The sequence below is a fragment of the Microtus ochrogaster genome, chromosome 22 (assembly GCF_000317375.1).
Source record: "Microtus ochrogaster isolate Prairie Vole_2 chromosome 22, MicOch1.0, whole genome shotgun sequence".
Taxonomy (NCBI): domain Eukaryota; kingdom Metazoa; phylum Chordata; class Mammalia; order Rodentia; family Cricetidae; genus Microtus; species Microtus ochrogaster.
In genome coordinates this window covers 6409250-6425640 of record NC_022023.1, presented here as the reverse complement: position 1 = coordinate 6425640, position 16391 = coordinate 6409250, and the positions used below count along the sequence as shown (strand labels likewise).

Sequence of the window (16391 nt, the reverse complement as noted above, 5' to 3'; positions counted from 1 at the left end):
CTCTGTTTCAAAAGTAACAAAGATATAATCTCACCATCCTTAAAGTTCTGCTCTACGTTCTCCTAGCTCTTCCAAGTACAAGCCATCTCCACGGGACATGACTTACTATGTAACAGAATTGCAATGTACCAAAATGAGTGAAGACTCTAGAATCAAATTATAAATTCACTCTTATCATTATTATGTCTTCAACTATCTCAGTCATTTAGTTTTTTCTTATTTGTTTTGAAATATGGTTGAATGCAACCAAAGCTAGCTTCAAACTAATTCAAACTAAACCTTGAGTTCCTGATCTTCCTCACCCTCAGAAGTACTAGGATTACAAGTGTGCTCTGTAGTTGCCTTAACCACTGAGTTTCAAAACCTGTATTTAAGAAATTAATATTTAATTTTCACAATATCCCTGCTTAATTACCAAGATCTATTTTGATTATTTCACAAGCTTTAATGCACCATTACAAATTAATATAGCTTTAATTTAGCATCTGTTTCTCCTAATTGGCATGTAATATTTTCAAACCCTTCCCTTGCAAAACCTTCTCTAAGGTCCAATTTTTTTTCACCAACAAGGAAATGCTTAAGCGGGAAATGTTTGCAAAAGCAACACAAAACTTACACATATGGTCTCTTCATATAATCTATTTCTGATTATTGCAACAGCTTATGACAAAGCAGGAGAAGCTGTTGTCACCACTGAAACATTTTACATACATGTCTAACAGTATGTAACAAACAGTAGCAGCTATGGTAGTATTAGAATCTTCTCACTCCAAAGATGAAGGAAAACATACATTCATATTCAGATCCCCCAATAATAAGTGATATAAGCCTTCCTATTTATCCTAAAATCCATATATTCTGTTTAACTCTCACAAAGCTAATTTCTAGTACAGGCAAGAACTACAGCTTTAGTTTACCCTGTTTGTAGGCATCATCTTCATCCTGATTACAATGAACTAAAATAAGGAAACTGGCATGTCACTCAAAGCAAGTTCAGAGGACACATCTTTAAGTTTTACGTATTTCCCATCTCCAAATAACTCAGAAACTCTAAGACTTCACTTATAAGTAAGTTTAAGATAATCGTAAATATCAGAAGAAACTCAACTTTGCAGATGCTAAAAGAATGGATGTTTTATGGGACAGATAATGGATTTTTCTCAGGTTCAGATACTGCATCATCAGCTGCTCTAGACAGCTTTAAACTCTCTGCCAGCTGCAACTCCCAAGTAATTTCTTTATCAGCACCTACCCTTTATGACCAACCAGCTAGTGTCATGCATTGATTCTGGGACAGCAACCAAACTATCCCAAAGTAATACCTTGGTTCACTACAAGTCTCTCTCCTCTCTCCTCCCCCACCCCTCTGCCCCCCCACACCCCTAAACATTTTGCAAAAACTGTGAGAACAAAATTAAATGGGAGACTGTGTGTACAAAACCTAAAACACTGAAGTGAATTGAATACCTTACATATGTGCCAAATCAACTAATGACGATTACATAGTGCCATAAAAGAAAGTTATGAAGGATGAGCTTAGTGGCACATGTCTGTAACCCCAGGATTTGGGAAGCAGAGGTAGGAGGATAGCCACAATGCCCAGGACAACCTAAACTAGAATGAATAGCAAGTTCCAGGCTTTCTAGGAATAAGACCATGTCTTAAAAAGCAAGCAAACAAAAAACTAATGTTGAGAAAGGAAAAACAAAATAAACAAGAAAACATTGCTTTCTAAACCATAACATTTTAGTCACCACACAGCAAGTCTTGGCTCCAAAGAAAAAGTATGGACAGAAAGGATAAAATGGACATGTCTTCCAATCCTGAAAGCTGATGGAAAAATGACTTCACAGTAACAAACCAAGTCAGGCACTGAGCATCAAAGAATTGACAGTCACTTGGGTTATTACATAGTGAGTTCAATGTACCCTGTGGAGCAATGTCAAAGAGTTGACCGTCACTTGGGTTACATAGTGAATCGAATGTACCCTGTGCTACATTAGAAGACCATGTCTCGCATCCCAAACAAGCAAACCAGAACTACTTGAGATCAAGAAGAAAAGAATAATCTCCAACACAGCCATCGATCGTATAAATCAAAGCCCAAATTCCCCTAGGCAGTTCACCTGAAATAACATTAGCAACTATAATCTGAAATCAAGTTTCCTATTCTAACCTCGAAGAAATGCTACCAAAGTTCTTCCCTTCCAAAGATAACCTGAAAACAAACCAGGAACAAACAAATGCTAAAGGCAAATTTTCTAGGTATAACTACACACTCAACATAATTAAAGATTATAAACTATATTAGTAAGTTGTTTAATCAGAGGACCAAAAACAAACAAACAAATGCCAAGGAGAAGAAGAAACAAGCCAAATAAAAACTACCTGTGCTATCTGCCTCCTAACACCACAGACAGCAAGCACATCAGTCTGAACAGGCAGTAGGACATCCACTGCACAGAAACACAAACTCCTTCCTCTGCTGCTAGCAGTTATCACAGGTACACAGATTTCAGTCAAAACCTCGGCAAGCAATTATATATTTTTTGGAAATGTCGCCCTGACCTACTGTAGAATTCTGGTATTAAAAAGAAAACATATGCATTTCTTGTTGCATAAGAGACACAAGTACACACAACACAGCAGCAGCAGTCCTCCCAGCAAGCAAGCAAAGGATTCTTAATGACACATCTTATAGCCCTAGAGTTATATTAAATAAAGCATAAAATAAGGTTTATGGCAACAATCTCTAATTCATCACTTAATTAAATCTAAGCCTTTACTTTCTTAAAAATAGTACAGGGTGACGGATGGGTTAGTGATGCTTCTGGTATACTTTCAAGTCTTCTATTATGACAAAGCCAAAAGATACAGGACAATTAGTCATTGTAGAACATTTAGTCTATGAAAATAGTTTCAAGCATTGCTACTATCACCTTTTCTTAATACCAAAATCATATTTCTGGTATGAACTCTCTGAACTGGTAAGTGAACCAACTTAAGATCAATATCATACTTAAATTTAACATTAATTGAAATATTAATTCTATTCATGAACAAATTATCACTTAAAAACTGTTGACTGAATAGTTCACTAGCTCAGCACACTAAACCCACTGTCTTCATCAAGACAGTTGTGGTGGAGCACTCCTATAATTCCAGCACTCAAGAGGTGGAGGTAAGAATATCAGGAATTCAATGTTAGCCTTAGCCACGTGAGAACCTCCCTCAAAAATAAAACACAAGCATAAAAGACAATAAATACTTAGTAAAAATACTTTTAAACAGCAGAAGTAAATAAAACAGTCCCTATTTTCAGGAATAGGCGCTGTAGCACAAAAATAAATAAATACACACAGACACACACACCAGCAGAAAGGCATGGAGAGCAATTTTATTACAATTGCTACAGGGCACAGCTGGGCAGTTAGAATTTAAAAGTCCTGTCCTTCCCCAAACAAATGCATCCGACCTAATGCATGAAACGGACCCTCTGACAAGCCAGGTGACTGAACTGGGGTCTTAAAAAGTAAACATGACGGGCTGGAGAGATGGCTCAGCAGTTAAGAGCACTGACTACTCTTCCAGAGGACCCGGGGTTCAATTCCCAGCACCCACATGGCAGTTCACAACTGTCTGAAAATGCAGTTCCATGAGAACTAACACCTTCACACCAATGCACATAAAATAAAGTTAAATAAGTCATAAAAAATTTAAAAAGGTTAAATTATAAAAAAGTAAACATGAAATGTGTTTGAAAAAGCTGACAGAAGACTTTTATCATCAAATATTTTCACTTGCATATTTTCAATAAGAGTATGAGAAATTTCACATTTTGTTAGCCATTTTTTTCCTAAGACAAAATCACATAAAAGAATACTACCCTCTCCCTGCCAATAGTAGCAAGATATACAAGCTCTGTTTTTTAAGTAATAACATACTAGCAGATGGGACAGAACACTGATGGAAAATAAAGCAAGAGCTCATAGACAAATTGTCTCTGACAGTAGTTTCCAAAGCCTATGATGGTGGTTTCCAAAGCCAAGAACAAAAGAGCTACAGAAGCACAAATATCACATCACAGACTAGCAGAGGAAGCAGGCAATTTAGAAAATAAGCAAGCTGAGCAATGGATTTTCCTAAGGTCACACAAAGAGAAGGCTGGTACCCCACACTCCTCACTGTGAGTTCCCCTCTTGAAGTTGTTATTTGCAAATAGAAGCTTACATATTTATAGACATTTATTTCTCAAACAAGTCTCCTATTTGCCAGTCTTAAGTGTTCTGTGAGCTGAAGGATTTCTCCAGACTTACAGTCAAAGTTCTTTATTACCATCTAAAAGTTAAATATATTCTGACCAAAAAGAAAAAAAGATAAGGCTAAGGACTTGTCATGGTAGTAGGAATGCTTGTTTAGTATGCCCTAAGGCTCTGGGTTCAATCCCCAGCACTGCAAGATAAATAAATTAAATGGATAAAATGTCAATGTTCGTCTGTCAGTCCGTCCTTTCTTTCTTCCTTCTTTCTAAGGAAGGAGGGGTTGGAGCAGGGTCTCACTATATAGCCCTCACTGGCCTGGAACTCTAGAATAGTCTGACCACAAACTCATAGCAATTGTCTCCGTCTCCTGGGTGCTGGGATTAAAGATGTGCACCACCTTCATAAACTAGAACAAGACTACTAAGTACATTTTAATAGGGTTTTATAAGTATGCTGATACATATCAATGCTAAAAAACAGGGAAAAACCATGTCAAATGTTAGCTGTTCTCCCATAGTGTGTACACTGTACTGTATCTTAACTAAACTAACTTTACCCAATTTGTGTAATACTCAAGTTTCCTTAAGCTTTTAAGAAATGTTTACCTTGCCAGGAATGATGGTACATGCCTTTAAACCCAGTACTCAAACTGAGACCTGGTCTCAAAATGGAGAGAGAGGGGGGAGGGAGGGAGGGGAGGAGGCAGGCAAGTAGGAAGGGAGGGGAATCTTTACATTAGGTCAAATTTAGTTATATATTAAGCCTTCCTTTGTTCTTCAATTATCCCCATCCTCAGTACTTGTCACTGTATTCAGTAACATTAAAAAAACTGAAACAAATGATAGTATCCAGTACAACAATACAATGTGGTGATACTAAGTACATACAGATGCTGGATCTAGACACTATTTCAAGTCTGGCCCAGAGTAGTGATTTGTTACCCTAGCACTTGGAAGGCTGAGGAAGGAGAAATCCCGAATTTGAGATGAAGTTGGCAAACAGTGAAACCGTGTCTCTAATAGCCGAGCTTAGTGGGCCACCTTTCCCAAAACGCAGGAGACTGAGACAGAAAGACTGAAGTGAATTTGAGGACTGCCCAGGCTTAAATATAAGAATCAGCAAAACAAATAGAACTACACAGCACTGTCTCAAAGGAAAAAACAAACAAAAAACAAAGACTTGAGGCCATAATCTAGTAACTTAAGCTTCTAGTAAGCAAAAATAGAAGATCAAATTCAGCTTCAAAGTAAGCAAAGCTGTCTTTTCCCATTTCTATGCTGGCTAAAGTAAATACACATTGGTTCCAATAATGGTACCATTTCAACAAAGCTACCGAGCAATAACCTCTGACTAAAGATGTGTGGTTATAACTCAACTCCTACAATTACTCTACACTTTTGACTTTTCCAGCCACAAAGAAGTCCACTCTCACACAGAGCACGTGTTAATTCAGACCGCTGCAGTCTCCTACCCAAGAGTGTCTGTACGCTCTTTCCCTCTGCATGAACTTACTACTGCTCCTCTCTACTCACCACTGAAGACCTAGCTGCCCCATGGATCAAAGGCAGTACCTGCCATTCTTTGACGCTCAATGGCATTAGATTGCTATCTATCTTACATTGCCTGGTAATACAAATACAGTTCCTATATGTGACATTTTCCCTACTAGATTAAGGACCCCAGTCAGCAATTTCGCTTTTAGATTTGAATAATCACCACACAATAACCTGGGCATATATTAAAAGAAGGCGGTCAACATGTAATTATTATTAAGGAGTTTAATTTCTACCATACTATAAGTCTCATTTGGTAGATTCAGCTTTTAAAACACTCAGAACAACTGCTCATTTAGAGACAAACACATCTAAATAGTTAAACTGAATAAATCAAAGAGAACACTCTAAAAATCTTTATTATTCACTATCATCTAATGAGTTTATGTCCATTCATAAATAAATATAGGGTTCACTTCAAAGACTAGATTTCTGAACAAGCACACAATAAACAAAAGATGACAGTATAGCTGATTTCATTTATTAAGAAAGAAAGAGTTATGCATAACAACATTTAAAACACTTTCAGTCTTCTGTTCCCGCTTCCCTGTCCTCTGCAGCCTACAAAGTTAGGAAAAAGCACTCCCCATCTTCATGGCACTGGCATTTAATAACAGCAAAGGGAGAGGGACTCCAAGATAAAGATCAGTGGAGTGAGGTTGAAGACAAAAGTCTGTCAAGGTAACAAGACCTTTATTTATTTAAGGGCTCCCCAGCCTCATTCAGCCTCTTCTCCAAACACTGCATTGCATTATCCAAGGTTTTTCCACACTATAAAGCTCTTTCTACCTCCCTCTCACTGTACATGCTAATTTAAAAATAACTCTTTATATACCTGCAAAAGCACGATACATTCTTTAAAATCTGGTCCCCTCCCTGTGAAGGCTTTGCTAACCTCCTTTCAACATAATTCTTCCCTCTTACTTTGAAACTTCACACATGAACTATATACATATCTCAATGGATTTCAATTACTTGGTAGTTTTACACTTATCGTCCTTTTAGAGGAAAGACAAATTCACATCTTCATGCTCTTTCTGAACCTTAGCACCCCACTCACTGTATCTATCCAAGACTGGATTAGGCCCTGATCAGTATTAATTCAAAGCTAGGTATGGTAATTCACACCTGGGATCCCAGGACGTAAGAAGGACCGCTGCACTCCAAGGTAGCAGTAAGACTTTGTCTCAAATAAATAAATAAATAAACAAACAAACAAACAAAAACCAACCACAAATCAGCCTTCAATCCCAGCAGAGACAGGCAAATCTGAGTTCAATATCAGCCTGGTCAACAGACAAGTTCCAGGACTGCCAGGGCTACACAGGGCTACCCTGTCTCAAACAAAACACACAAAACAAAACAACAACAACAACAAAAACCTTTTTTCTTTCAATATTAAGTTTTCTAAAGACTGTCATTAAAATATCATTAAATAAGAGTCTTAGAAAAATGAGTCTCATGAAAAGACAAACCCATGATCTCAGTAGGCCTTCTGAAACAGCACGGAAACAAGGAGGGAAAGGGTACAGCTGAGGCAGGGCACAGAAACAACCATCACCACACACAGTAGTGTATTAAAGGTAAATCCTTCATTTTTGACTATTTCTATTTACATTTTAAATGTTTCTACCAGTATTCTCTATCATAACACACACAGGTATTTAGTAAATAAAGTCTTATATTCTACTACAAGGTATATACTATTGGAGATAACCGAAAGTTTAAGACTAAGGCTGTCTGGAATTTACTTTTAAGAACTGTATAAGCACATAATCCTAGAAAGCAGAAAAGCTAAAGGAAAGATTTTACTGACAAAATTATGCTTAAAATCAAATATGCCAACAACAGGTAGACCCTGGAATAAATATTTTTGTGTCAAACTGACACAAATTTTTATATGAACTAAATCCAAATATTTATTCCCCAATTTCCATCATTCCTTCACTGTCAGAGCAGAGTAAGAATGTACTTGAGTCTGGAAGAGCTGTTCAGGCAAGGCAGTGACACAGCAAACAGTACTACTCTCCAGCATCTTCCTTTTCCTCTCGTAAGATCCAAAGCACTACTCAATTCTACTTTATGAAAAGCAACGGAAACCTCACCCCTACTTGACCCAGCCAGCATCTTTGATTGCATACGTGTCCCATGCTGCACTTGGCAGGGGAAAAGAGAAAATATGGGGATCCTTTCTATAAACAATTAAATTACAAGAGCTACAAGAAAACACCTTTGAGAGATAAAACGTATCATTATAGGCAAGTACAAGACATCTCTGTACGAACAAAAACATTGTCTACTAATGCTTCACCTCTTCACAGAATTAAAAACAACACATAACCACATAACTCAGAACCTAAAAACATAGTGATCAAGTAGTCTATCCGGAGAGAATGATTGAGCCAAATAATTCTATTCAATCATCAATACACACTGGCCAGCACTACAGGTAAACATTTCTATTTCCACGTTACATGAAGGTAGTACAACTGAACTTTACTTTGCCTCCTATTTTGGTCTCCATTCTCTCTTAGACAGTCCAGCTGAAATTTACCTGCCACTATGTAAAGCACTAAGAGGTATGCCTTTAAAATGGGATTAGGCCACAGGACCTAACCTTCATGAGTTGTTCATGTCATTATTGTGAGAGTGGGTTAGTTATCAAAGCAAAAGTTCTTGTGTTCTTTACCACGTGATAGCCTCCACCATGTCAAGCTCTAGCAAGAATGCCTTCACAGAGGCTGGAACACTGATACAGGACTTCCCAGGCTTGAGAACCATGAGAAAGAAATTTATTTAGTTTTCAAATTATTCAATATGTGATATTCTTTAAAAATAGCAGAAAAAAGATTAAGACACATCTTCACACCACATATCAGTTCAAAAGTGATCAATCAAGCCTATGTGTAAGAGCTAAAACTATAATCAAAGTGCTAGAGACAAGTGTAAGCTTGAATCAGCCAACGGTTTCTTAGATACAATAGCACTAACCACCAAAAAAAAACAGATGTTCACCAATAATAAGTACTTCTGTCTATCAAAGGGCACTATCAAAATGTGCAAAGGCAGAGAGATGCCATAATGGGTAAAAGTGGTTGCCATAAAAATCTGAGAATCTGCCCCCAGGGATCTGGGAAGATGGCTCAGCAGTTGAGAGCACTGGCTGCTTTTCCAAAGAACCTGGGTTCAATTCCCAGCACCCACATGGCAGCTCACAACTGTCTGTAACTCCAGTGGATCTGACAACTTCATATAGACACACACGCAGGCAAAACACTGATGCATGTAAACCAAAAATAAATGACATCTTTAAATAAAAAAAAAAACTTGAGAACAAGTTAAAAGAAACCATAAATGATACAGACCTCAGTACACTCTTCACAAAAACTGGCTCAAAATGATTACAGAACCAAATGAAAATTGCAAAACAAAGTTTCTCAAAGACAATATGAGGACTAATACAAATGATTTTGGATTTGGTGATTAGATTTCTTTTTCTTCTGGTTTTTTGAGACAGGGTTTCTCTGTTGCTTTAGAGTCTGTCCTGGAACTTGCTCTGTAGACAACGCTAGCCTCAAACATAGATCCACGTGCCTCTGCCTCCCGAGTCTGGGATTAAAGGCGTGCACCACCACTGTCCAGCCTTTAGGGATGGCTTTTTAGCTACAGCACTAAAGGTGTAATCCAAGAGGAAATGAACAGCACTCACCCTTTGATGCTCTGACCTTTAGTGCAGCTCCTCAGGTGGTGACCCCAACCATACAATTATTTTCGTTGCTACTTCATAACTTAATTTTGCTACTGTTGTGAATCATAATGTAAATATCTGATATGCAGGATATCTGACATGTGACCCCCTATCAAAGGGTCACTCGACCCCAGGGGTTGAGAAAAACTCACTGGTCTAGAATATACTGTAACTAAATATTCTGCTTTCTAAAAGATGCAAGGAAAAAGGAAAAGAAAGAACTAGCCACAGAGTATTTACAAAAGATATTTGACAAGTCAATTATCCAAAATACACACACACACACACACACACACACACACACACACAAAAGTCCCCTCTTAAAATTCAGTAAGAAAACAAAGATTCTGACTTTTAGTATGTATTTTTTTTCTTTTTTTCTTTTTTTTGGAATTTTGAGACAGGGTTTCTCTGTAGCTTTTGGTTCCTGTCCTGGAACTAGCTCTTGTAGACCAGGCTGGCCTCGAACTCACAGAGCTCCACCTGTCTCTGCCTCCCGAGTGCTGGGATTAAAGGCATGCGTCACCACCGCCTGGCGATTCTGACTTTTAGGAAGAGTCAAATACTGTAACAGAAGAAACCCCTCAAAGACCTACAGATACCAACCAAGCACAGGACGAACTATGGTAAGGCATGATATGAACAGTATGAACCCTAGCACCCACCTCCAAAGAGTGATCAGTAAAAACATCATCAAATGCATGACAAGATGCGAACAGGACTTAGCATTCATTGCTGACAGGAATAAAAAGGGACAAGGTGACTTTGGAAAACGGTTTAGCGGTTTCTCACAAAACATACTAAATGGAACATATACACAAAGAAATGCTGCTAAGAGCTTAAAATGTAATTGGCAAAACGTGGACATCCTTCAACAGAATGAACAAATAATCCATGGCACATACAAAGAATGTTATTCAGTGTTTGAAGGAAATGATCAGTGTTCCGCACGGAAAGACTGGGTCATTTGAAGTGTGTATACAGGCTGTAAAGTCCATGTGAAAAGGCTTGTATGCAAGATCCCAATCACACAGCTTTCTGAAACAAGCCAGGAAGACGGTGAAAGATCAGAGACTTCAAGAGGTTTGGGAAACCACAAAGCATTACAGGACAGCCAAATTAACCCTATATGACAATGTAATAGTGCATATACGCATATATTTGTCCAACCTACACTTATAAAAGCAAGAATGAATCCTAATATGAACTGCTCAGTGGTGGTGGTGGTGTATTAAGAAAGGTTCATCAATTACACAAATATACCACTTTAGTCAATATTTTTGAAAATACAGATGTGGGAATATGATTACATGAGAAGCCTCTGACCCTTGTTATGAAGTGAGTAGCGCTCTAAGAAACATTCATCTTGCTGAAACCTTAGCATACTCCAAAATTAGACTTGAGCTCAATGTCCAGTCCACCTCTTCCTGAATGTGACCTTGTAGAGAAACACAGCCTCTCACGTAAAGTTACTAAAGGAAAGAACAAGTTAATAAACGCAAAGCATCTCACACATAATAACCCCAAAAGAATATTCATTAAAAAAAAAAAATCAATGGTGACATGTGCCTATAATCCTAGCACCTGGGAAGCAGAGGCAAGAGTCCCAGGAGCTTAAGGTTATCACCAGTTACATAGTGAATTTGAGGCTAGTCTGGTCTATAGGGGACCCTGTTTCAAAAAATAATATTAATAAATAAAACTAGGCATAAGCCCAAAAGATATACACCAGCTTAACTACAAATATGAGAAATCCTCCCAAAATCCAGCAAATCAAAACTCTGAATGTAATTTTAATGCAAAACCTTAGGTTCATCAATATAACTTTTTAATGAATTCATTAGTCAAAATTAACAGAATAATTCTTCATGAAAAGAATATACACAATGAACAGAAAATTCAGAAAGGTCATATTCAAAATTCCAATTATCTAGAAAAATATATAAACCACTTCAACTAGGAACACATGAGAGAGAACACAAAGTAACAGAAATGCCACTTTAGCCACCAAAAGAACAGGAAGAGCTAATACTAAACCTTTACTTTCAAAGTCTAGGGCTACCTCTTCAGGGTAGGACTCCAACCTCTTCCCAAGAAACCTTTATATTCTGCTTCTTACCGATTTGATTTTTTTTCTTAAAACAATAACATTAAACACTCTGAAACTAAAGAAAATAAACATGCAACTTTCTATGAATTGTGGTAAACTTTCATTGTAATACTCTAAATAATGATCAATGTAAACCCTTTTATTTAAACTAAAGCAAAACTTTGGGGCCTGGTGGCATAAGTCTATAATCACAATACACAGAAAGCTGAGGCAGAAGGATCACAAGTTCAAGGGCTATAAAGAAAACTCAAGGCTACCCTGTCTCAAGAACAAAAATAAGAAAAGGATTGTGTATACAGTTCAGTGGTAGAGCCCTTGCCTGGCATCTACCTAGATTCAATCCCTATTATTGTAAATTAAATCGATTTTGATAACTAGAATTTTTAAAGAGACTATTTTAAAATATGAATGTATTCCATGCAAATGCTTTGCAGGCAATCATGGACGTGCATGCTTGTCATCAACCCCATCTCACAGGAGGCAGAGGCTAGAATCTGACTTCAAGATCAACCTGGGCTACATAGACTCCCAGGCCAACCTAAGCATGCAAAACACAATAGCCAAGTCACTATGAAGTGTTTGATTTCTCACTTGCACCTCTAAACTAAATGATACTTTAAAATTATCTACATAAACGAGATACATAGTAAACCTAAAACACAGTTCTCCAATTATATATTAAACACTTCTTAAATGAAATCACTTTTAAAAAATGTTTTAGAATTCATTTGGTAATTACAAACAGAATGTCAGCTCTCAAAAGTTTCTCTGGACAGTGGTAGCACACACCTTTAATCCCAGCACTGGTGAGGCAGAGATTGGCTGATCTCTTTGAGTTTGAGACTAGCCTGGTCTACAAAGCAAGTTCCTGGAAAGCCAGGGCCACACAGAAAAATGCTGTCTTGAAAAACCAAAATCCAAAAACCAAACCAAACCAAAATGGTGGTCTTGGGTTCCACAACATCAGATCCAAATCATTTGGTAGAAAACAAGCTGTGTCTGAAGACACACACTTTTGTCATTACTCCATGCACAATACACAACACACTACAACTGCTGACACAGCATTTACATCGCAGCAGGTTTAGGGAATGTAGAGGAGGATGTGTAAGTTGTGTGCAAACACTGCACCTTACATAAAGGACTTGAACTAATGTAGACTTGGGCGGGGAGACAGTTGTGTCTGAAAATTTAAGGTTGTGTCTTCTATCTTTATTACAATAGCCATTAGAAGTCTGAAATCATGATTATTTGTCAAGTTTAAAAACTCTTCGCTGTAGGAACATTAGTAAACACTTTTATGACCAATACCTAGAAACAAAAAAATTTCAATAAGCATATGAATTGACTCATAATTTACAGACAATAATCACTTCCTAATATGGAAAAATATTGACAAGGAAGTACACAAAAGCCACCTCTACATGCTCATGGATTTATAGGAGCAGCAAATTACTAGGTATATTTTGGTTAAATGCTACCATTTTAAAAAATACAATTGTTTCCACTCAGTTCAAATAAGCAGATGTTGGTAGACGAAAACATTAAAAAGCCTAAGAGAACTAAGCTTTCAAAATTAAGAAAAATTCTTAAAGGGGCAAAAATTAATTGAACTGATTCATTTATTATATAGCCTGAAATTCTTGACACTGACACTGAAAATTGTCTGTGAATAACTTTTCAAAGCAGGCTGAAGTGGGAAGGGAGAGTTGTAATTAGTGAAATTTTGCTAAAATATTAGTAACAGTTTTACAGTAAAGGGCAAACAGTGTCACTGTTTTAAACCTAAGAAGACAGGCATCTCATTACTAACACACTAGTATGAAAATATTAGCAATATGCTCAAGCTCTAAAACACGGGAGTTTGGAAACACAGCTGTAGTAGAGGAAAAGTACAGATATAAGGTTAACCCTAAAGACCAACTAGTTCAAATCTACAGTAGTAACTATTACAAAAGCTAACTTATTAAACCACAACCTTTGCTCCTACCCTCAAACAACCTATCTGCTAGCCATTCCAGCAACATTTTAGAATCATGGCTGCCACTGAAGATGCAGGCTTTACAAAGGCTCTATCTGTAGTCATAATCTATCATTCTGAGTGAAAGGGAAATATTTCCATATTCCCAAGCATCTTATGCCCCTCCACACCAAAAAAAACAAGAACTGAAAAACCACAAACACAGTATTGAAACAAACAGGATTTTGTATCACAGAAACCAGCATTATAGAGTAGGCCTGGACAGCTGAGGCAGAAGGATGCTCTCAAGTGCAAGCCCAGCTTGGGCTACATAGCCAATTTTGAGACAAGCCTGGAACTGGAAGGAGGGGTGTGAACAGAAACGTCTACTCCGATTAGTCTACATTTTCAAAAGCATTCAAGATGTAGTCACACTGTCCTGAAGATGTTTACAGAAGTGTCATCATTCAAGTCCACTCTCTAAAGAGGGAAGACCGTTAACAGCAGCCTGTGTGAGCACCATGGCCAACAAAGACAAGAGTTTCATAAAACTTTTCCACAGCGAGGGAACAAATCACAATGAGTAATGGGTTTGTCTGTGGGAATCACTTGTTCACACAGCACTTAGAGAGCAATAGATCTGAGAAGAATTCACACGCTGGGTTTTGTTTTGGGGTTTTTTTTGTTTGTTTGTTTGTTTTAAAGTGCAAACCTCACAACCAAAGTCTAAATGTGAAGCAAGATTCCTTACAGCGAATTCCCTTTCAGGGCAAGCTCACTCTTGCTTCACAGGGCAAAGGAACTTTCATGTAGGATGAAAGTCATTTCAGCTAACGTGTCCGGGAGTCATTTAAAGAGAATTTACTATCGTTCACTATGGCTCTATTTTTTTTTCCTGAAATGTTCCACTGACTCAAGGATGGAGTGATCCACTGAGCTTTGTACCCTGAGGCAAAGGAGCAACCAGAAAAAGGAGGTGGTTTTACAGGTGGCTCCTGGTTTAGAAAACAATTGGGAGGAGTCTGTTCTAGAAACGGTGCCTAAGTTAGTGCCGCTGCAGTAAAGGTTTGCGGCTGAAGCGAGCGCAGTTACCCAAAATACAACCACACAAACGAAACCGCTTCCAGACTTGAGTACTTGTACCTACATTTATTAATCCACTTCGAATCCCAGCACTTCACACTCGAGCTTCCAAATTCAAACCGCCAACGTTAACAGTTCCCGGAACAACGACACCAAAACCAGTAAAGCCCTTTTCCATGTCCCCGTGTGAATTGACAAAGGGAGAGGTCGGGCATTCACAACTCGCCCAACTTTACACTCAAGACAGTATAGTGATGGCAAATAAAGACAGTAACTCCCCACCAACGCTGTTCCCACACTACACCGAAGGAAGCCCTTTGTTTCTACTCCCCGCAAACGTAAATGGAACAGAAGCCGAGAAGCTCGGCGTAATACTGAAGGAAGGAGGTAACAAAAAGTCAAAGGAACATAACGGAAGCTACAGAGACAGAGAGAACCCGAAAGGTCGATAGAAAAGTAGGAAAGGCCGCCCAAAAGGAATGGGAGGAAAATCTAGGGTGTTGGGAACCACATCAAGGGCTGCCAAGTGACAGGAATCTGGGCCCACCAAGCCGAGTTAGGACGGAAATCCGAAAAAGAGCTAACGGGAGGGGGGAACAATGGGGCGGTGAGTCCCGGAGCTAGCGAGGCGACACCGAGCCGAGGACGGCCAGGAGATCCGGGACGGGTGGGGAGGAAGGGCAAAGGGCTGCCCGGGAGCTGGGAAAGGAGTTCGGGCGAGCACCAGGGTGGGTGGCAAGTTGGTGGAGCGCGATGGGGCACGGTGGCGCCTGGAGCCAGGAGGAGAGGGTCTCGGGGGATCTCCGGATGGGGAATGGCTTGTCACGTTGCTTTCTCGTTGGAGAAGAGAGCGGAGGCCGCGGAAGGCAGGTGTGATGGAAGCGGCCAGGAACCCAGCTCGACGAGGCATCGGAGCCACGGCGCAGCTGAGACGCAGGGAGGGAAAAGGCAGCTCGAGAGGGAGAAGAAAAAGATGGAGAGGGGGCGGGGGGGGCTTCACTCACAGTCCAGGTGCTTCTTCTTGGGGCCCATGATCTCGTGGGTCGTGGCCTTGCATACCGTCTTGGAGACCGCGGAGCCGGTGACACTGTGCTGGGCCGCGGTGATTCGGTCCGTCAGGCTCTGGCCAGACATCTCTGCGGCTCGTCCGCCAACCCCCTTCCGCTCGGCAGCCGGCGGGGCCTGGGACCCCCAAGCGTCCGAGGGTCCCCACCCCCCACCGCACCCCCGACCCCCACCGGCTCCCGGCCCGCCCGCTCGCCTGCCGGCCTGGGGCGGGGCTCAGGGCCGCGCGCCGCCACCCGCCCGCAGAGCCCCCCGGCTCGCGTGTCCCCCCCCCCGCGGGCTCCTACACCCAGTCGGGGGTCACTCCCGAGCCCCGCGCCTCAGCCTCAGCCCACCCCCTGCCCGGGATCAGCTGGAGCCCGGTCGGGCCAGAGGGACAGGCAGCTGCAGGGAAAATGGCGGCGCCAGGCTCCTCCTCGGAGCTTTCCGGGCGGCCCCGGCGTCACGTGACTCGGGTCCCGCCCCCTGGCTCCCTTCCTCCCGCCCCTCGCTCCCTTCCCTTCCCTTCCCGTTCCTCTCCGGCGCGCGCCCCCCCCTTCCTCCTCCTTCTCCTTCTCCCTCCCTCGCTCGGGCGAGGGCAGAGCCGGGCGACGGCGGCGGCGGCGGCGGC

The 16391-nt window shown here is 40.3% G+C and overlaps 1 protein-coding gene across 13 annotated transcripts in view; it reads right to left on the bottom strand.

The window, feature by feature from the left end:
• Picalm (phosphatidylinositol binding clathrin assembly protein) overlaps window positions 1–15940 on the bottom strand; it is an 82322-nt gene extending 66382 nt beyond the window's left edge. For 10 of the 13 annotated variants that reach the window (XM_013350145.2, XM_005357568.3, XM_013350148.2 and 7 more), the window contains exon 1: window positions 15721–15937. In XM_013350145.2, the coding sequence (XP_013205599.1) occupies window positions 15721–15850 (130 nt within the window). In that variant the 5' untranslated portion in view covers window positions 15851–15937. Of the gene's footprint in view, window positions 1–15720 lie in introns of all 13 variants that reach the window. The other 3 variants (XM_005357573.3, XM_005357574.3, XM_013350154.2) reach the window with 2 other exon arrangements.
• Between the last annotated feature and the right edge of the window lie 451 nt (window positions 15941–16391).